This window comes from Vicia villosa, unplaced genomic scaffold (assembly GCF_029867415.1).
Source record: "Vicia villosa cultivar HV-30 ecotype Madison, WI unplaced genomic scaffold, Vvil1.0 ctg.000944F_1_1, whole genome shotgun sequence".
In the NCBI taxonomy this organism is placed as follows: domain Eukaryota; kingdom Viridiplantae; phylum Streptophyta; class Magnoliopsida; order Fabales; family Fabaceae; genus Vicia; species Vicia villosa.
In genome coordinates, this window is record NW_026705425.1 from 191980 (window position 1) to 215009 (window position 23030).

At 36.6% G+C, this 23030-nt stretch overlaps 1 protein-coding gene across 2 annotated transcripts; it reads right to left on the reverse strand.

Annotated features, from left to right (window-relative positions):
• Nucleotides 1-18028: 18028 nt before the first annotated feature.
• LOC131632497 (cellulose synthase-like protein H1) lies at nucleotides 18029-21833 on the reverse strand. Of its 2 annotated transcripts, none has more exons than XM_058903246.1 (9): nucleotides 21538-21833; nucleotides 20996-21317; nucleotides 20794-20916; nucleotides 20527-20643; nucleotides 20228-20440; nucleotides 20037-20148; nucleotides 19637-19827; nucleotides 19211-19501; nucleotides 18029-18685 (listed from the first exon to the last, which is right to left on the reverse strand). In XM_058903246.1, exons 1-9 carry the CDS (start codon nucleotides 21795-21797, stop codon nucleotides 18134-18136), a joined length of 2181 nt encoding a protein of 726 aa, XP_058759229.1. In that variant the 5' UTR covers nucleotides 21798-21833; the 3' UTR covers nucleotides 18029-18133. The 2 variants fall into 2 exon arrangements, with proteins under 2 accessions (XP_058759229.1, XP_058759228.1); XM_058903245.1 differs by having other exon boundaries at nucleotides 19151-19501.
• Between the last annotated feature and the right edge of the window lie 1197 nt (nucleotides 21834-23030).

Sequence of the window (23030 nt, forward strand, 5' to 3'; positions counted from 1 at the left end):
ATCCTCTTCACAACCTATATTTTCTGATACTCCATCCACATCAATCATTCCCTCAGATGTTCCTTCTTCCTCATCCACCGCACCTCCACCTTCTTTATCCCATTCCTTACCTATCAGAAAATCCAAACCCTACTGCCTTCTCTACCCTGACTACAAATTCACCTTCAATCCACCTGAACCTGAACCCTATGCCTACCTGGAACTGTTCAGACATGAGGTGATTAGCAGTTTAGACCTTCTGAAGGATGCCTTCCTAAATGGTCTGGATGATGTTTCTACAAGAAATCTCTAGAGAAGCTTTCGCCAGGATTTTCAAGTAGGAGCAATGGGAGTACAGAAGAGACTAGTGGCTACTGCCCCTGGTTACCCTGGTTACCTTCTGGAGGGTGATAATGGTATATACTACCATCCTCTCAGAAATTGTGTTGCTGTTGAGGAGAAGCAGTTTGTGGATGAAATGGAGGAAGCAAGACTTGCTGCTGCATTAGAAGCAAATCCTTGCAGAGAAATTGTGGTTTGGAAACCTCATTTCTTTGTCTTGGTTGGAGACTTCAAGACTCTCTTTGACTTTCTGAGGGAAAATCCTTCTAAGAAAGACCCAAGCTTGGTCATTCCAGAAGTTGTTGACCCACCAGAAGTTGAAGGTCCTTCTGCCCCTAGGAATCTAGCTGCCATTCTTCAGGCACTTGAGAATGGAGATTCTGAGATTCCGGATGCAGAATATGAAGATGCTTCTATGCAAGAAGCAGATGTAGAAGATTATGTTGCTGAAACAGTTCTTGTTGAGGAAAACCCTGCAAATGATCTATCAATGGAAGCTACAGATCGCAATGCCATCCCTGTGGATAGAAGCTGTGAAGCATCTTCTGATGAACCTTCCCGTCTTGCAAGGACTCTGGAAGTTATTCAGAAGAACCAGGATGAGCAAAGCTCAGTCAATGCTAAGTTTAGAGCTTTCATGGAGAGGCAGAATGAGCACAACAATGGGGTTCAAGATATGCTGGCCAAGATCTTATCGAAGCTAGGGTCATCTTAGATTGAGTCTTAGTTGTTTTGTTTTTTTTTCTGTTTTTTGCTTTGCTGCATCTGTTTTGTGCATCTTCTCTTGCTTATCCTCTTGTACTTCTGTACTTCTGTCTTCTTGAGCCTAAATGAAAGTTATCTTTTTCTTCCATCTGTTTCCTTTTGTTTTTCATCTGAATCTTTTATGTTTTTGATGTTATGACAAAAAGGGGGAGAAATATGTGATAAATGATCTGATTTATTTTTATCAGTTGCTAGGAGAAAGGCTCCACTTGTCTAACAGAACTTGCAAAGTTCTATGCTTTAAGTTTTCTTATTGCAGGAATTGAAGATCCTCTTAAAGGAGAAGCAAGTCTAAAGAATCAAGCTCTTGGATTCTTGAAGCAAGCTGAGTGCTATGAAGCTTCAGAATCAGAAGCAAGAAGGAAGAATGTTCAGATATTCTGATGATAGAATATGCTCTGAAACATTATGTCCATTTGTTTTGATACATATTATGTGGCTCTGATACATATTATGTGTTCTGACTCATTCATGCTGACTTTTTTCGTTAAGCGTTGTTCTGTAACATTTCAGGATGTAGAGATGCTCTGATGATGCTCTGGTACATTCAACAATGTTCTGGTACAATCTAGCATGAAGTGATGTAAGAAGAAATTCAAGCTCTGAAGCGGTCCTAATGGAAGCAAGAATCAGAAGCTGTGAATGTTCTGAAGATCAAAGAAATTCAAGTTCTGAAGCTGTCCGATGGAAGCAAGAATCAGAAGCTGGGAATGTTCTGAAGATCAAAGAAATTCAAGCTCTGAAGCTGTCCAATGGAAGCAAGAATCAGAAGCTGTGAATGTTCTGAAGATCAAAGAAATTCAAGTTCTGAAGCTGTCCGATGGAAGCAAGAATCAGAAGCTGTGAGTGTTCTGAGGATCTAAAGAAATTCAAAGTTCTGAAGCTGTCCTATGGAAGTAAGAATCAGAAGTCATGAATGTTCTGAAGATCAAGCATATGTGAACGTCTCTACTGAAATACTCAGGGAAGTCTTTTATTATTAAAATTCTTCTAGTATTTATTTCAGGGGGAGATTATCTATCTCAGGGGGAGATTATAAATCTCAGGGGGAGACATATTCACATGCTTATGCTTTAGCTATGTAATTGTCTTTAGCCGTCTGCTCTTTCTAATCGCAAATTCATATCATTTATATATGTTTTTGTCATCATCAAAAAGGGGGAGATTGTTAGAACAAGATTTGTTCTGATCAATATTCTTAGTTTTGATGATAACAAGGATATGAATTTTGGATGAGATAATGTGGTAATCTAATACATTGCAATTTCCCTTTCAGGAAATATATAAAGAGTATGCACAAATCAGCGCTCAGAAGCTTTGACTCAGAAGGTTCAGCATGCAACATCAGAACATGGTCTGGCAAGACATCAAAAGATGGTCAAGCAGAATCAGAACATGGGTCTATGGAAGCATCAGAAGAACTTGAGATCAGAAGCAGAAGCACTGAAGTTCTCATGGTATCACGCTCAGAAGCACTTCAAGGTCAGAAGATAAGAAGATGCTCTGCACCAAGCTGTTTGACTCTGATGATATTCAAACGTTGTATACACAAACATCAGATCAGAAGCAAGTACAAGATGGCAGGCTACGCTGACTGACAAAAGGAACGTTAGAAGCTATTAAAGGCAACGTCGGTAGACACAGCGTAAACAAGGCTCGAGGTAGTTGACAAAAGAGTGAAACATTAAATGCAATGCTGTACGGAATACGCAAAGCATTAAATGCTCCCAATGGTCATCTTCTCAAGTGCCTATAAATATGAAGTTCTGATGAGAAGCAAGGTTACCGATTCTGACGAACTCTGTGAATACAAACTTGCTGAAACGCTGTTCAAATCAAAGCTCACAAACTTCATCTTCATCAAAGCTTACTACATTGCTCTTGTAATATATTAGTGAGATTAAGCTTAAACTTTAAGAGAAATATCACTGTTGTGATTATAGCTTTTCAGAAGCATTGTAATACTCTTAGAATTGATTACATTAATTTGTAAGTAACTAGAGTGATCAAGTGTGATCAGGATACTCTAGGAAGTCTTAGCTTGTTTCTAAGAGGTTGTAACTAGAGTGATCACGTGGTGGTCAGGATACTCTAGAAAGTCTTAGCTTGTGTCTAAGCAATTGTTCCTGGAGTGATCAGGTTGTGATCAGGATACTCTAGAAGACTTAGTCGCGGACTAAGTGGAAAACCATTGTAATCTGTTGAGATTAGTGGATTAAATCCTCAGGTGAGGTAAATCACTCCAAGGGGGTGGACTGGAGTAGTTTAGTTAACAACGAACTAGGATAAAAATAACTGTGCAATTTGTTTTTATCGTTCAAGTTTTTAGACTACACTTATTCAAACCCCCCCTTTCTAAGTGTTTTTCTATCATTCATATGTCTATTTCTGAAGAGCAATGGGTCTGGCACAGAAGATTAGGACATGCTAGTTTGAGAAAGATTTCTCAGATTAACAAACTAAATCTGGTCAGAGGACTCCCAGATCTGAAATACAAATCAGATGCTCTTTGTGAAGCATGTCAGAAGGGCAAGTTCTCCAAACCTGCATTCAAGTCTAAGAATGTTGTTTCTTCCTCAAGGCCGCTAGAACTCTTGCACATTGATCTGTTTGGCCCAATCAAAACAGCATCTGTCAGAGGAAAGAAATATGGATTAGTCATCGTAGATGATTATAGCCGCTGGACATGAGTAAAGTTCTTAAAACACAAGGATGAGTCTCATTCAGTGTTCTTTGAATTCTGCACTCAGATCCAATCTGAGAAGGAGTGCAAGATCATTAAGGTCAGAAGTGATCATGGTGGCGAATTTGAGAATAGATTCTTTGAGGAGTTCTTCAAAGAAAATGGTATTTCCCATGATTTCTCTTGCCCTAGAACTCCACAACAAAATGGAGTTGTAGAACGAAAGAATAGGACTCTACAAGAAATGGCCAGAACCATGATCAATGAAACCAATATGGCTAAGCATTTCTGGGCAGAAGCAATAAACAATGCATGTTACATTCAGAATAGAATCTCTATCAGACCTATTCTAAATAAGACTCCTTATGAATTGTGGAAGAACAGAAAGCCCAACATTTCATATTTCCATCCTTTTGGATGTGTATGTTTTATTCTGAATACTAAAGATCATCTTGGTAAGTTTGATTCTAAAGCACAAAAGTGTTTCCTTCTTGGATAGTCTGAACGCTCTAAAGGCTACAGAGTATACAATACTGAAACATTGATTGTAGAAGAATCAATCAATATCAGGTTTGATGATAAGCTTGGTCTTGAAAAACCAAAGCAGCTTGAGAATTTTGCAGATATAGATATTGATATATCAGAAGCTGTAGAACCAAGAAGCAAAGCTGCAGAAGCTGGCAGTCTCAGAAGCAATGGATCAAAAGATCAAGTTGCTGCATCTTTAGAGAATCTCGGGATTTCTGAAGAGCCAACAGTCAGAAGATCACCCAGACTTGCATCAGCTCATTCAGGAGATGTGATCCTTGGAAAGAAAGACGATCCCATCAGAACAAGGGCATTCCTTAAGAACAATGCAGACTGTCAATTAGGTCTTGTTTCTTTGATCGAGCCAACTTCTATTGATCAAGCTCTAGAATATCCAGACTGGATAATTGCCATGCAAGAAGAACTCAATCAGTTTACAAGGAATGATGTATGGGACTTGGTTCCTAGACCAAAAGGATTTAACATCATCGGCATTAAGTGGGTATTCAGAAACAAGCTAAGCGATAAGGGAGAAGTGGTAAGAAACAAAGCCAGACTGGTTGCTCAGGGCTATAGTCAGCAAGAAGGGATTGACTACACAGAAACCTTTGCACCAGTGGCCAGGTTAGAATCTATTCGTCTATTAATTTCTTTTGGCACTCAACACAACATCACTCTTTATCAGATGGATGTCAAGAGTGCCTTCTTAAATGGTTATATAGATGAAGAAGTTTATGTCCATCAGCCTCCTGGTTTTGAAGACTCCAAGTCTCCAAATCATGTTTTTAAATTAAAGAAATCATTATACGGATTGAAGCAAGCTCCTAGAGCTTGGTATGAACGTTTAAGTTCTTTCCTTCTGGAAAATGGTTTCACTAGAGGAAAAGTGGACACTACTCTCTTTTGTAAAACCTTTAAAAAGGATATTTTAATCTGTCAAATATATGTTGATGATATCATCTTTGGAACTTCTAATGCTACACTTGGAAAGGAGTTTGCTGAGTCTATGCATGCTGAATTTGAAATGAGCATGATGGGAGAACTCAAGTATTTCCTTGGGATTCAAATCAACCAAACTTCTGATGGAACCTATGTTCATCAAACAAAGTATGTGAAAGAACTTCTGAAGAAGTTTAATCTTTCTGAAAGCAAAGAAGCCAAAACTCCTATGCATCCAACATGTGTCCTAGGTAAGGATGAGGTAAGTAAGAAGGTAGATCAGAAGTTGTACAGAGGTATGATTGGTTCTCTTCTATACCTAACTGCTTCTAGACCTGACATTCTCTTCAGTGTTTGCTTGTGTGCTAGATTCCAATCAGATCCGAGAGAATCTTATTTAACTACTGTTAAGAGAATTCTGAGGTATCTGAAAGGTACTACTAATGTTGGTTTAGTCTACAGAAGATCCAAAGAATACAACTTAGTAGGATTCTGTGATGCTGACTATGCTGGAGATAGAATTGAAAGAAAGAGCACTTCTGGAAGTTGTCAATTTCTTGGAAGTCATCTGATCTCATGGTACAGCAAGAAGCAAGCTACTATTGCCCTCTCAACAACAGAAGCAGAATATGTTGCTGCTGCTGGTTGTAGCACACAAATGCTCTGGATGAGAAGTCAGCTAGAAGATTATCAGATATATGAGAGTAACATTCCTATCTTCTGTGATAATACTTCTGCTATATGTTTATCAAAGAATCCTATCTTACATTCAAAAGCTAAACATATTGAGATTAAACATCATTTCATAAGGGACTATGTTCAGAAGGGTGTTATATCTTTAAACTTTGTGGATACAAACCATCAATGGGCTGATATCTTTACAAAACCCCTTGCTGAAGATAGGTTTAAGTTCATTCTGAAGAATATCAGTATGGACTTGTGCCCAAAATGAGAAGATGAGAAGATCTTTGTTTGAGTATCTTCTGAAATGTGTTAAGACTAGGCAGCCATAAGAAGTTCTGATACTAATCAATTAGAATCTCTGATTCTGTTATCTCTAACGTGTCATTATCTAAGTTGATTCAGAAGCTCTTTTAAAGCAAAACAACTGTCACCAGTCTCTCCAGAAAATGAACACGTATTCACTATTTCTGGACAAGCATGCGTGCAGTTGAGGGGATGCCTACTTAGGTAACTGTGCTAATCACTTCTTTTGTCATAATTATCTCTCCTCACGTCACGTAACATTAAATGCTATCCATCATTTCTTTTTATTTCTTTTCTTTTATATTCTTCAAACGTTTCTTTTTCCCTCTTATATTTCTCTCTCTTGCATTCAGTTTCATCTTTTGCTCTCTCTCTCTCTCTCTCTGCATTCATATCATAAACCCTAGCGGTTTTCACTATCTGCAGCGTCATCATGAATCCTTCGTCAAGCTCATCAAATCAAGCAACTGATCGTAAACAAAAGAGAAAGGCAACCGAAGAATCTGAAAACAAACCAAAAAGGACAAGGATCACCTACGATCCTCTCAAGGTGAATCCTTTTGAAGCTATGTTGTCTGGAAACTACTCTAGACGTGTGTTTAAACCCCTTGAAGGTATCCCTCAATCACCTCCCTCTTCACGGACCTCCACCACATCTTCCTCTTCATTCATCTCTCTGCAACCACCATCATCACCGTCTGATATATCTTCCCCCTCAACCCATCTCACAGATATCTCCTCATCTCTCTCACACCCTTTTCCCACCAGAACACCTAACCCCTACAACTGTGTGTATCCTGATTCCAGATTCACAGTCAAACCTCCAACACCTACCACTCATACCTATCTAGAGCTTTTACACTCAGATGTAAATAGCTGGTTGGAGATTCTGGGTGCTGCAGACCTTAACCATCTGGATGAGCCTGCTACCTGCAACCTCTGGGAAGCCTTTCGCCAGGATTTTCTGGTTAGGGCTATGGATGTCCAGAGAAGGATCATGACTGAAGCACCTGGTGCTCGTGGTCTTCTTTTGGAAGCTGGTGAAAGCAGCTATCACCATCTCATCAGGAACAGAAGAGTTCTTGAAGAGAGGATACCTGCAGATGAGATGGAAGAAGGAAATCCCTGCAGAGACATCGTGGTATGGAGACCATGGAATCCAGTGCTGACTGGAGATTTTCAATGGTTGTTTAATTGGTTCAGAATGAACCCTTCTGAAAGCGCTCCTCACATGGTCTTTCCAGAAGTGGTTTATCCTGCAGAAGTTGCTGGTCCAACTCTCCAACAAACCTAGCAGCTATTCTTCAGGCGTTGGAAGTTGGAGCTTCTGAGTTGCCTGAACCAGAATATGCAGAGGCTGCTTCTGAGTCAGACTCAGATGTTGAGATGGAAGGTGCAGAAGCTGAAGACCTTTTAGAAGATCGCCCTACTGAGATTGCTGTCCCTGTTGGCAGAAGCTCTGGCGCTTCTTCTTCTGGTGAACCCTCAGCTCTGATGAACACTTTGGATGCTCTACATCATAATCAAGCCATGCTAGCTTCTCGTTTGGACACGCAAGAAGCAACCAATGCTGAGTTTCGCTCCTTCATGGCAAGGCAAACTGCAAGCACTGACAGGATTCATGACATTCTGGCGCAGATTTTGTCTAGGCTAGGATCTTAGTCTTTGGTCACTGTAGTTTTCTTTCCTTGTTGCATCTGTTTGTTCTGCATCTTTTTTGTGTACTTTCACTTTCAAATCAATGAAAAAGTTTAATTCTGTTTCATTCCTATTGTCTTGTGCATTTCATTTGAATCACTTATATTCTTTTTGATGTTATGACAAAAAGGGGGAGAAAATGTGATAAATGATCTGATTAATATTATCAGTTACCGAGTAAAAAGGCCCCATATTTCTAACAGAATTTGCAAAGTTCTATGCTTTAAGTTTTGTTGTTGCAGGAATTGAAGATCCTCTTCAAGGAGAAGCAAGTCTAAAGAATCAAGCTCTTGGATTCTTGAAGCAAGCTGAGTGCTATGAAGCTTCAGAATCAGAAGCAAGAAGCAAGAAGGAAGAATGTTCAGATATTCTGATAATAGAATATGCTTTGAAACATTATGCCTATTTGTTCAGATACATATTATGTGGCTTTGATACATATAATGTGTTCTGAAACATATTCTATGTTCTGACTCATTCATGCTGACTTTTGTCGTTTAGCGTTGTTCTGTAACATTTCAGGATGTAGAGATGCTCTGATGATGCTCTGGTACATTCAACAATGTTCTGATACAATCTAGCATGAAGTGATGTAAGAAGAAATTCAAGCTCTGAAGCTGTCCTGATGGAAGCAAGAATCAGAAGCTGTGAATGTTCTGAAGATCAAAGAAATTCAAGTTCTGAAGCTGTCCGATGGAAGCAAGAATCAGAAGCTGTGAATGTTCTGAGGATCTAAAGAAATTCAAAGTTCTGAAGCTGTCCTATGGAAGCAAGAATCAGAAGTCATGAATGTTCTGAAGATCAAGCATATGTGAACGTCTCTACTGAAATACTCAGGGAAGTCTTTTATTATTAAAATTCTTCTAGTATTTATTTCAGGGGGAGATTATCTATCTCAGGGGGAGATTATAAATCTCAGGGGGAGACATATTCACATGCATATGCTTTAGCTGTGTAATTGTCTTTAGCCGTCTGCTCTTTCTGATCGCAAATTCATATCATTTATATATGTTTTTGTCATCATCAAAAAGGGGGAGATTGTTAGAACATGATTTGTTCTGATCAATATTCTTAGTTTTGATGATAACAAGGATATGACTTTTGGATGAGATAATGTGGTACTCTAATACATTGCAATTTCCCTTTCAGGAAATATATAAAGAGTATGCACAAATCAGCGCTCAGAAACTTTGACTCAGAAGGTTCAGCATGCAACATCAGAACATGGTCTGGAAAGACATCAAAATATGGTCAAGCAGAATCAGAACATGGGTCTATGGAAGCATCAGAAGAACTTGAGTTTAGAAGCAGAAGCACTGAAGTTCTCATGGTATCACGCTCAGAAGCACTTCAAGGTCAAAAGACAAGAAGATGCTCTGCACCAAGCTGTTTGACTCTGGTGATATTCAAACGTTGTATACACAAACATCAGATCAGAAGCAAGTACAAGATGGCAGGCTACGCTGACTGACAAAAGGAACGTTAGAAGCTATTAAAGGCAACGTCAGTAGACACAGCGTAAACAAGGCTCGAGGTAGTTGACAAAATAGTGAAACATTAAATGCAATGCTGTACGGAATACGCAAAGCATTAAATGCTCCCAACGGTCATCTTCTCAAGTGCCTATAAATATGAAGTTCTGATGAGAAGCAAGGTTACCGATTCTGACGAATTCTGTGAATACAAACTTGCTGAAACGCTGTTCAAATCAAAGCTCACAAACTTCATCTTCATCAAAGCTCACTACATTGCTGTTGTAATATATTAGTGAGATTAAGCTTAAACTTTAAGAGAAATATCACTGTTGTGATTATAGCTTTTCAGAAGCATTGTAATACTCTTAGAATTGATTACATTAATTTGTAAGTAACTAGAGTGATCAAGTGTGATCAGGATACTCTAGGAAGTCTTAGCTTGTGTCTAAGCAATTGTAACTAGAGTGATCACGTGGTGGTCAGGATACTCTAGAAAGTCTTAGCTTGTGTCTAAGAAATTGTTCCTGGAGTGATCAGGTTATGATCAGGATACTCTAGAAGACTTAGTCGCGGGCTAAGTGGAAAACCATTGTAATCTGTTGAGATTAGTGGATTAAATCCTCAGGTGAGGTAAATCACTCCAAGGGGGTGGACTGGAGTAGTTTAGTTAACAACGAACCAGGATAAAAATAACTGTGCAATTTGTTTTTATCGTTCAAGTTTTTAGACTACACTTATTCAAACCCCCCCCCTTTCTAAGTGTTTTTCTATCCTTCATTTTTGTCATCATCAAAAAGGGGGAGATTGTTAGAACAAGAAATGTTCGAATCAATATTCTTAGTTTTGATGATAACATTATGTATGAATTTTGTATAAGACAATGTGGTACTCTAATCCTTTACATTTTCCATTTCAGGAAATATATAAAGAGTATGCACAGATCAGCATTCAGAAGCAACTGACTCAGAAAGTTTTGGATGAATTCATCAGAACATGCTCTGGCAAGACATCAGAAGATGGTCATGCAGAATCAGAACATGAACTAGAAAGCATCAGAAGAATGGAAGTCAGAAGAACAAGCTCTCAAGTTCTGATGGTATCACGCTCAAAGCTCTTCAAGTCAGAAGACAGAAGATGCTCTGCACTAAAGCTGATGACTCTGATATTCAAACGTTGTTATCTACAAATCTGAGTTCATAAGAAAGTACAAGATGAAAGGCTGTAACGTCAAATCTCTGACTAACAAAAGGAACGTTAGAAGCTACAAAAGGCAAAGTCAGTAAAAGCAGCAAAAGCAAGGCTCGAGGTAGTTGACGAAAGTGTGAAACATTAAATGCAGCATTGTACTATTCACACAAAGCATTAAATGCATCCCAACGGTCATTTCCTCTCAAGCGCCTATAAATAGAAGTTCTCATCAGAAGCTGAATACAACACTTTTGCAAAATATACAGAAACGCTGTCAAATTCAAAAGCTTACTGTAACACCCCATATTTTCTAATTTTAATTTAATTGGAAATTAAATTATTAATTAGAATTATTTTGGTATTTGGTTGAATTATTTTAGAATTATGGATTAAGGGCCATTGGGTCGGATGGTGAGGATAGTAGTATGGGGGTGCTAAGTGAGTAAGCCCATTACTAACTATTTTATGTTTTCATAAAATAAGGGAAATAAGGAAAAAGTGTCAGAACGTGAAAAATGAGAAGTGGAAGAGAAGAGTTGAGGAACGTAAAGAGGAACCAAAGAGGAAGAGGGGCAAGGAGGAGGAAAACCCCAAAGCTCAAGGAGAATCAAGAACCTAATTCCAGGTAAGGGGTGATTACTCTAATTATGTAGTATTATGATTTTGATGATGATAGGATTGAATTAAGGGATTAGAATCTCTATTTGGGATGTTAGGTTTTGTGAAATACCAACACTGACATGTATGATTTGATGAATTGACTGCAATTGATGATGTAGTACTGTTACATGGTGTTGTGGTATGTTGTTTGTGCATTAGAATCATGTATTTGGAGTATTTTGATGTTATCGATGATCAATTTCGTAATGGTATGAGTTGGTATGTGTTTGGGATGCATAAAAGCCTTAAAAATCATGTTTTTCAGCTACTGGGTTCGTGGGAACCGGTTCCCATGTGGGAGGAACCGGGTTCCACTGTGTTAGAATGTTAAAAATGGCATTTTTTAGTCCAGGAACCGGTTCCCATGTGGGGTGTGAGCGATGAGGCAGTAGTCGTGTGCCCATGTGGGGTGTGAGCGACTAGAGGGCAGTATCAAAGAGAGAAGTCCTGTGAATGTGATTCACGAATTTTGGTACCACATGCATAAGAGTCTGCATGGTCTTTGTATAAATTGTGACATGTCAGGATGAAATCCGGTGTTATGATTGTGTTGTGTTATTGGTGCATACTATTGATTTGTGCTTGTGATTGGTATGAATTGATTAATCTGAATATGCTAAGTAGGGTGGATAATTGCTTATGAAATTCTATATCTGATGATTTATAATGCTATTTAATTATGATGTAGTCTCACCCTTACTTTGATGATTTCAGATTGAAGTAGCGGTTTAAACGATCGGTGAGGATGACTCGTAGAGTTTATCCGGTTATGTGGAGTCGTATCGGTCATGCTCTGATCTTGTAACACTGGGGGTCGATAGTCTTAGAGTTACTCGATATACGTTGTTGCCATTATTGGTTATGGATTATGTATTGTTGATTTGTTTAGATATGTTTCTTAACATTGTTAAAATGAGTTTCCGCTGTGCTAAACACATGTTTTGATATTTGGTTTAATTCTAATAAAGCATGACAAACGACTTGGTATTTTATTTATTTTATTAATTGTAACATCCTTGCTGTGTATTTACTCTGATTTTTATTATATTTTCCGCGGGGGTTAGAAGGGTGTTACACTTACAAACTTCATCTTCAACCTCACAAACTCTTTGTAATATTTAGTTAGTGTTAAGAATAGAACTTAAGAGAAATATCACAGTTGTGATTACAGCTTTATTAGAAGCATTCAAACTCTTGTAAACTTTATTTTACATTGATTGTAAAAGGATTCCTAGAGTGATCAAGTCGTGATCTGTAGACTCTAGAAGACATAGAGGGTATCTAAGTGGAAAACTGTTGTAATCAGTTGGATTAGTGGATTAAATCCTCAGTTGAGGTAAATCACTCTAAAGGGGTGGACTGGAGTAGTTTGGTTAACAACGAACCAGGATAAAAATCATTGTGTTGATTGTTTTTATCTTCCAAGTTTTTGAGTTACACTTATTCAATCCCCCCCCCCCTTTCTAAGTGTTTTTCACTCCTTCATATTTCTCCTTTACTACTACTTCACTTTCATTAAAAGCCGCCGGCACTCTAATCATCTTTAACATCGAACATCTTGTCCTCTCAACTTATGTGTCAACAACATTTTCTACTTAAATTCGTTTTGAACAATTGCGGTAATAATTGTTCCTACTCAACAAGCTTCGCGCTTCCATAACCGATTTCGGAATTCCTCCCTCTAGAATCACTTATACTATATTTATAACACTTCCATAAGGTAGAACACAATTTCACCTTTTCGTAGGTTCAAACGGCACATCAATTCGATACTCAGAAATCAAGATACAAATTTTTCAACTTTATCCGAAAATACAAACTTCGACGTCATGCAGCGACACTCTATAAGATATCTCCAAAACTTATCAAATGGTACACTTAATTATTAAAATTGCATCTCAACAACCTTTTTAATTGCTCCTTCAATTCACTCAACTCTGACACTGACGTCCCGTGCGACACCAACACATAAGTCTAGTTCCAAGGGCAAGCGTAACTGCAAACTTCACCTCCTTCCAACCTCATACTGTCACAAATAAATCCATTATAGCTGCTCCAACCATTTTCATAATAAAGAGCATCTCGTTTTCTTTCCAACGCTACAAACGGGACTCGAATCGGGCGTCAAGAACTCCAGTTATTAATTTTTGAAGTTTCTCAAAGATTCGGCGATTTCCTGCGTTTTGCTTACGGAAATCTCACTTCAAAACTCACTTTCCTTCAACTCAATCATATTCCGAACAACCCTTAACAAATCTCTTCACTTCCAAACTTCTTATAACTCGTGAGACACATTCCCTCGTCGAGATTCAGTTTCCGAAATACCAAGACAACACTTCTCTTTGCAAACTTGCAATTGAACCACATCCGAGAAGCAAAGCTTCTCCCCCACTTAGCTCAAACTAACTCCTGCAACAAAAACAACAAGTACCGACAGTTTTTCACACACATGTCGCGTACCAAGGGATAACACACTGATAGTATTCAACTCTCACACAACTCGACAAACTTGACAATTTGGCCGGATGGACCGACCAGCTCTGATACCACTAATGTAACACCCCAATTCTACCCAAATATTTATTTCGAAAATTAGAGTATTAAATTCTCATACAATAAAATAGGATGTCACATTTGTCATTTAATTCATATACAGCATTCGCGTCTTCACATAGATACATAGCACATACAATTAAAACGGACAAATTATAACATTTAATTTAATCCTCAAAATCACTTCATCAAATAATTATTTTATCTCGCTGCAGAATTCACAAAACTTCACTCCTTTTCAATTTAATCATAACATCTTCGCAATATAGCTTTAAGCTACAGTTCTACAATAAAACGTCATTAAAATTTCAGCAAGTAACAAATAAATAAAACACGCGTTTATCCCCCTGAGTGCTACGTATCATAGAGACCACCGAATCGACTCACAGCGTCTAAATCTTCATCAAAGATATCACCTGCACGTTACCAATATAAAGGCAATGGCGAAAACAAATAAAGGGTGAGATATCAAACAATATAAACGAAACCTTGATAAATAGTATATTACGGTTCAAGTTATAATATTTCTCAATTCACAATTTCCACCAAAAACGATTTAAAAATCAAATAACAATATTTCACACAATGTCGCAACAAATCGAATGAATGAGACACGACATATGCAATATGCATGTGGTACCCACGGCTTCAGCACCCATCGCCAATTGCCAATAAATGGAGGCATTCCAACACGCATAAGCCTACGTCACAGTTGCCAATTCAAGGCCGACGCTAAAACATGCAATTCATGAGACACTGATGAAATGCAACAGATAAAAAACATCATTGAATAACGTCACAAAGGAATTCGCCTACATCGCCAAAATATAGCAATAATTATTGATAAATAATCGTCATTTTAATTTCCTGCAAAATCACAAAACTCGCAATATTTCAATATATGTGTTACGTCACAACATCGTCAAAACGTCGCAAAACTACGGATACCGAATCATTTCTGGTCTCGCCTAAGTTATACTACTCTGCTAAATTAATTCCGGTCTATTATTAATTTCAGCTCAGTCAACGACATACTCAAGGTTGGTTCTGCTACTGCAAAGGATCTGCTGTCATGCAATTTATTCTACTACTACTAGATACTATAGTCCTACTAGTCCACACTTGGGGTTAATCTGCTACCCTATTACGGTTTCTCTATTTTGTTCATCTGCCACTGAAACCAACTAGTGTTAATTACTTCCAATCATCATATTTGATTAACTAATCGTGCAATTAAATTATGTGGTCTAAATTAAGCTATTGGGTACCTAAATTATACTAATTGAAGGTAGTTATTTTAATTATACTAAACTGGCCAAAGAGATAGCACAGTGCAAAGTGGAACATGGGACTCCCGTCCCCACTATCTACAGCCACGTCCCAAAAAAGGGGACCGTGAGCAAGGGGCGCCCATCCTGGGCTTAAGGGATACCCACCCCACCTGAGTTAAACATGGGGGCGCCCATCCTGAGCTTAAGGGGCCCCCGCCATCACATTTTTTTCTTTTCTTTTTTTCTTATGACTGGGGCGCCCACCCTAGAGGTAAGGGGTCCCCGTCCCTTAACATTTTCTTCTTCTTCCCAGATTCAATTTTTCTCATTCCGGTCTCAGTTTTCCATTCCGGTCTCAGATTTAAACAAAACATAGATTCACCAACCTCACATAAATTATATTTCCAGCATAAAAATTATCATCAATCATGAACATCAATGCATTCCAACAGTCACAAAAACATCAACCACACAGCAATCGCATATCAACAGATTTTTCAATTAGAATTTTCAGCAACAACAACACATAATATTCATACATATCGGGAAATTAATTGAAAAACACAGAGATACTATTAATCCCCTAAACCCACATACAATCCATCATATTCCTGTTTATGGAGCAAGAACCCCACCATTACATTTGGAATGAAGGTTGCTCTAATTCACCCCGATCGAAAATCTCTAAAATAACTCTACTATGGAAATCCCCCGTATGCACTGGTTCTCCTATTTTCCTCTTCTGCTATTTGATCTTCTCTCCTAAATTGTGTTATGACCCTGAGTCTCTAAACCTAGTTAGTATACCTCACTAATTCCAATTTGGGCCACTTACCAGTGCACCCAGTATCCATAATTAGCCCACTTAATTTAATTAATAAACTCCCCTTATAGCTCTTAACGATCCGCTTTCCCGAACTAATACCCAAAACGCGAAAAATTCAATGAATATCCCAAACGACTAAATTAAGCAAATAATCGTTTTTGCGGGCGTTACATTCATATTCTGTGTAGCGCAGAAACATAACTTGGTAGCTTCTGATGTTTTGGCAACGCCTTTTCATCAGAATCTCAACCTGTTTGTTAAGTACTCAACAAAACAAACGTTAGTATAATAAAATTGTTCATACAAACATACTCATTGTTATCATCAAAATTCAGAGACATATTGGAGAACCAAATCTTGTTCTAACAAAAGTAACATTCATTTTCTATTTAAAGTTGCTTAAAGTGTGTCAGCATTTTGCTCCATCGCGACCATGAAAACTTGCATCGAGATCACGATACATTGTCAATGCACCTACAATGAGGCCATCACAGTGGCGAGAAATCCAGTAGCTTCTCTTCCTTTTTTACTTGTTTTTTCTTCAAAATATTTCTAAGTCACCAAAATTCTTTCACTTGTCTATTTTGCTCACTTCAAAATTTTTTCTCCTTTTTTACTTGAAAGGTCAACAGTTTGATCACTAATAATCGCAAATATTACGCAATGACAGAGTGTCATCACTAGCATTCAAAACATCTAACAATAATAGTCATTTGACGATAAACAAGAAGGCATATAATAATTGTTAAATCCACAATCCCTTTATGCTAAAATCTGGGATGCTTCTGTCCCAAATAAGTTCAATCTTCCTCATTGGTGACATTCAAAGGAAAGAGAAACCCTCACGAGCACATCACCTCCATTAGTCACAAATGATGATAATAGGTGTGGCGGACTCCACAAAGTGTAAGGATGTAAATTTTAAGATTTAATTTTTAATTTTAATATTTCCTTTCAAGCTAATAAGGTGAGGATGTAAATCACCATGACTTAAATTGTACATCATTGATTTGAAACATCAATTAGGGCCGGAAGAGTTTTTAATGAGGCACCTTATTTAAGTTTGTCCTCTCCTATATTCATATGAAGACTACACGTGAGTATCATTGCATTCTTTGGGTTATTATTGTTCCTCCAGGATATCATTGATCACTTCGGAATAGCATTGTGCCATTAAGAGGTATCATTACATCCTTTGAGATATCATGTCCTTTTGAAATAACATTGTACCCTTAGAGATATTATTATACTCACATCATGTTTCCATCGGTCCATAAAAGATTTGTCACAATGGCATTGAAAGTTAAATTTCAATCCAAAAGTTTTAATTCAACTATATTAGGGACCACTTAATAAGAGCAAAAATGTTAGATGAAAATGGAGTTCCCACTCCAATGCTTAGACACTATACAAGCTTAAAAAACATGACTAAGATGTCTTTAATGATCCTCGCAAATACATGTCCAGTATGGTACCTTGTAGTTAGACCTAACATTGCCTACGATGTGAATAAAGCTTGTTAATTTATGTCTGCTCCTCTTGTCAAATATTGGTCTACACTTAGAAGAATCCTGAGGAACTTAAGTGGTACTATCTCTCATGGTCTGTTGGTCAGAAGTCCACTCTGAAGGCATATACTGATAGTGATTGGTCAATTAACTTTGATGATCACATGTCCATATTCTACTCTTAGATTTTATTTAGTCCAGTGTCTCGGAGCTCAAAGAAGTAGTCCTTTAATGCTAGGTCAAGTGCATAAGCGGAATAAATGGCCCTAACATACTATATCTAAGAGTGTCTAGTTAGAATCTTTATTGTTTGAAGTGTGTATTTCCTTTCTCCATCTAACTCTACTATGAAATAATTTGAGTGTTATCCAATTATCTTATAACAGTATGCTTCATGCTTGTATAAAGCACATTCATCTTGATCTTCACTTTTTACAGAAAAAAAATTATGCCCAAGAAAATGGCCATCCAAAATGGCCCTGCAGCCCATCTGGTTGCAAACAAATTAAATAAGTATATTTTTAGTTTGATTAATGGTTGGACAAAAAGAATAAGTTTCATTTTACTAACAAGAATCAACAAGAGTTTGCACCTTGTTACAAGTGCTACACTTTTGTAAAAAAAAGTTGTTGATTATTACTAGCATTCAATAAACTACAATTTGTAAATAAATGTCTAAACAAATATTGTGACATATATGATGAAGTCATCTATATCCTGCACAACATATATCAATCAGAAACTGAAATTGTCCTTCTACATAGACATACAAACAAACATGTCAAAGTTCCTCCCTTGCACATTGTAGACAAAGGAATCCCATATTTGCCTGTCTCAAACAATCCTCTAAGAAATGGCCAGAAACATATGATCAAATACACACTAGACAACATTTCAACCATTTCACACTCATGATTCCCCTTTAATCCTTGCTTTTGAAGCCCTAACAACTTGATAAATATTGCTGTCAATTGCAACAACAAGATAGTAGTTCCCGGCAAAAATACCAACGACTCATCGAATGTGTGTCTACCGGCATTCTTATCATCGTCGCTAAATGGGGGAAGATCTTTCTTTGTTATGTCAAAAACAGTGTTGGATACTCCCAATAATTTAAGTAACATAGTAATAAATCCACAAAATCCAGCATTCATAGGTGCTATTCTTGACATTCTTTCATTGTTCCACCATGCTCTAGTTGACATATTTGAAGCCAAATATTCATATAGAGAATATACATTGTAAATAACAACTAATGTTATAGGAATATATATGCCCCGATCCTGAAATCAAACAAAACATAAGAGTGTTATCATGTCGTCATATGTAGCACTAACACCATAACTGTCTTAAGTTTTTGAAAACACTAAGTAAGTTAGCCACACTTTAACCATAGCAAAATTACAACAAGCTCAGTTTGGCCATAATTTAATCGTGACAAATAGTTTATGAAGCGCTATTTAGTCACAATTTAATCATGATAAGTTTTGGACACTTTCAGTAGTCTACCTTGCACGTTCTTAAAAATGATCCTGTGTAGCCTTTGAGGGCGTGCATGGCAGGCTACCGCATATGACATAAAATTTTTCAAGGTTAAATCATAGCTAAATAGAGACTCATCAAATTTGTCAATATTAAACCATAATTATCTACACAGGAGACCTACCTACACAGGACTACAAAAAATTTAAGACGACATATGTGTACCACTAACATTGATTGGTATCTGAATATTTTTCACTACTCACCTTTGGCAAGAAATAGGAGTTGGTAATGATGCAATAAGCAATGAGACAAGAGTAGCATACTTGAGCAAATGGGTTGAAGCCCCAATTAATGATCCACATATAAGCTAAGAATTCCCTAAAAGAAAGTTTAGCAAAAATAGTCCCAAAAATAGGACAATGCTTGCTAAAGAATATTTCAAGCACTCCTGTGGCCCATCTTTTATATTGTGACATACTTGTTGGGTTATCACTTGGAGCACAACCTGTAAAAGCAACTGGATCTGGTTTACATAATTCTGATCTCCAACCTTTTTCGTGCATTGTCAGTCCAGTTAACACATCTTCTACTAGTGATCCATACATCCAACCAACCTAAAATTTCATAAAATCATAGCAATTTTTAATTTCACAAGTGTTGGTGTTCGATTCTGACACAAACACACACACATCTTTTTTCAGAGGAGTAATTAAAAAATATATATAAAACTTTAAGTTTGTGTGACAAACCTGTTTACCCCAGGAAGTTCCATATTCATATGCATTACAAGCAACTTGACTAGCTTCTTCAACTCCTTTCTTAACATTAATGTCCATAGATGAATAATTCCTCCTTTCTAAAGCATGATTAACTGATTTCATAAGTTCTTTGGAAGTTCCGAATTTTTGTTTTAACTCCTTCTCTGATAATTTGTTTGACCCTACACGAAAAAATTAAAAACACTTATGATTCTAACTTCATGTAAATCTAGAAGTAACACACATGTGTGAGCTCAACTATAGAGTGATAAATGATTAACAAAAACATCAATATAAAAAACACAACAATTTTTATGAGTGCGATGAATAAGAGATCCAAATTAAATCAAATATAAACCTTCAAGAGAGGTTTAAATCGATATGTGCGTACCATTTTCCACATCATCGGGAGATAGACCGTATATAATTTTTCTTCTATGAAAACAGTTTGTTCCACCATAAAAGGGTCCTTGGAGTCCTACTATTCCAGCTCCTAGAAGATACTGCATGCGTTATTTAAAAAAGTGATTAAATTAGTGTAGTAACAAAATTTAATTCGTATTTTATGGTTTCATATATTACCTTATACATAATGGTCAACTGATTTCCAAAAGGATCATCTTTGAGTGTGGCGTAGAATCGTTGAGGACACTGAACAAAAGCAACTTCTTTTTCTCCTTTGGAATCAAGCAAAATGCACATCGCATGTTGAACGATCTTTGGATTGTTTACAAACATGTCACAATCGACGTTCAACATGAAGGGTGCATTGGTAATCAAGCCTGAGACTCTTGTCTGAATAAAAATCGGGTAGCTTATATTAAATGTTTATTAAAAGTTAATGACGCAATTACTCCCAATTAAGGAGGTAAAGAGTTTACCAAGACATTCATGGCACCAGCTTTGAAATGATGTGGTTGTTCTGGCCTCTTCTCTCTAGATAAGTAGATCAAATGTGGCAATCCATCTTCAACCATTTCCTTGTTCTCCCATATTACCTTATAAATTCATCATGCATAATTTAAGTGCTCAGGTTCAAATTTTAAAATTGAATTTACCCAAAAAAGCACAAATATCATATTCACTATTAGATCAGATAGATGTCAGATTCCGACATAATTCAATCTTTGAGAACGAACAAATAATACCTTGATAATAGCAGGATGCTTTGTCCGATTTGTATTTGAGAAAACTGCAAATTCTCCTTCCAGTAAGCTTGGAATCGATTTTGGATCCACATCTATCTCACGGCTAAGATTTTCATACATGTCCTATCAACACACACAAGCAAAACAAAAACCGTTTAGCATTTTGTGGACAATCTTACAGCAGCAACAACTTGTTACTCACCTTCATCTGCAACCACTCTTGTCGGAATTCTTCATTATTTGTGGCGCACTCGTTGTCATCATCGAAGTATCTAAATGGAGCTCGAATTTGTACGTTGTATTTTTTGCAAAAAGGGACCCAATGTTTTGCAAAATTTGAAGCTTGTTGAAGAGCGTAGAAGATCAGAGGAGAACATGCATCATCGGAAACGTAACAAGATAGTTTGTGAGATGGATAGTCGAGTGATAATAATGATAGGACTGTGTTTACTGTGATGATTGGTGGTTCTAACTCATCGTCTGCTGTTGTCACAAATAAATCCACTGCTGGAAGTTCTTCTACGCTGACAGTATGTCAATATTGAAAATATTTGTTAGCCTTCAAAAATTATATGGAGTATATACTAACATTACAAAACAACACACTTTCCTTTCTTTCTAACTTGAGAATCAAATTTTATGTATCAAAGCTACCTTAACTTTATATGTTTGTTTGCAAATGACGGACAAAAATCGATATGACTTGATTGAATATTATCATCCAATTTGAACTCTGGTAATTACCTTTGGAGGAGACCTTGAGGGTAGGTTTTGACAAGAGCGGGACTCCATTGAGTGGACATGGTGAAAATCCAACCTAGGGTGAACCAAGATTCACACGCTAAAGCAACAAACCAAGGAAGAGAATAGTGGTTGACAGAGATAAAACGGTAACCAAGCAGCAACAGAAGAAGGATTAGAATTATGCTATCCAATACTCTTTTGTAATTGTGTTTGTACCAACTTTTTTCATACAAAGGAAGCACAGAATTTGGATTGGCCATAGATTTTTCTTTGTGTGTGTATATATGGAGTATTGATTTCTACTTTCTAGTATAAAGATTGTTGGTTTCATGCAATATATTTATAGCAGATAAGTAGAGTTATTTGCTTGATCACAATTTTTTAAAATATTAAAAGACTTCCAAGTTGTAGAATTTTGGCCCATGCAGAGGCACAAAATATTGAGCAATTCTTGCATGGACACGGACCTAAATTCATATATTTAGGAACAACCAATAAGAAGAGAGAGAATTTAAATTTATTTAAAATTTAATTTCGTTTTTAATTGTCAACATGGAGGGTGGTTGTGATAATGGAGGAGAGAGATAATTTTAGTTTTATTATTTAATTAATAAAAATATGTGATTGGTTGTGTGTAAATCCAGGTGGTGTAGCTGTGTCCATCTAAATATTTTCCCAAAATATAATGACAGGCAAATAATTGAACCATTTGGAATTATTATGATATTTAGTCACGTTTGGTTTGGCGTATGTGAGTATCAAACGTGACTCGACAATGCCAAATTCAATTTCTATGCCAAATTTCCGTGTCTAATTTTTCTAATTTTTTTTTTGTAACGATAACTTGTACTCTAGAGACACAAGTTAAGAGATAAATATAGTAAAATTTTTTTGGAAATTGTGTATTGACCTTTTAATCTATCTATCTATTATCTATTATAATATATAAAAAGTAGAATACCTGATAATTACACTTTAAGTCATCTGATTAAATAAATAAAACCGTTCAAATTCTAGGGCTAAATTCGTCTTTTTGATAAATAAATCCACCATATTCATTTGACATTAAATGCTATTGGATGTGTCACACATTGATTGGTAGACTTCATTTTTATTTTTTTGGTTTTTCTTATTTTTAATTGTTATTATATATTATTATATTATTAATAGATTATATTATAGGTGTATTATTCATCTGTCATTTATTACGGGCATTTATAACTCAACAATATTTTATTTTATATTTATTTTTATTATTTTTATATTGAATCAAATTAACATTGAAAAATCCTAATAAATGATAAATTATAACGTGTAATGATTTCCTACTTAGGAACCTATTCTTTGGAATATGCAACAGAAGAAGATGAACAACCAAAACAACAACTACACAACTTCCGATAAGCCCACTATTTCAATTGGGGTTATTTCTAACCAACCATAAATATACCAGAGTTTATTCTTCAAACCCTAAATTATTCTTTTCTCTGCAT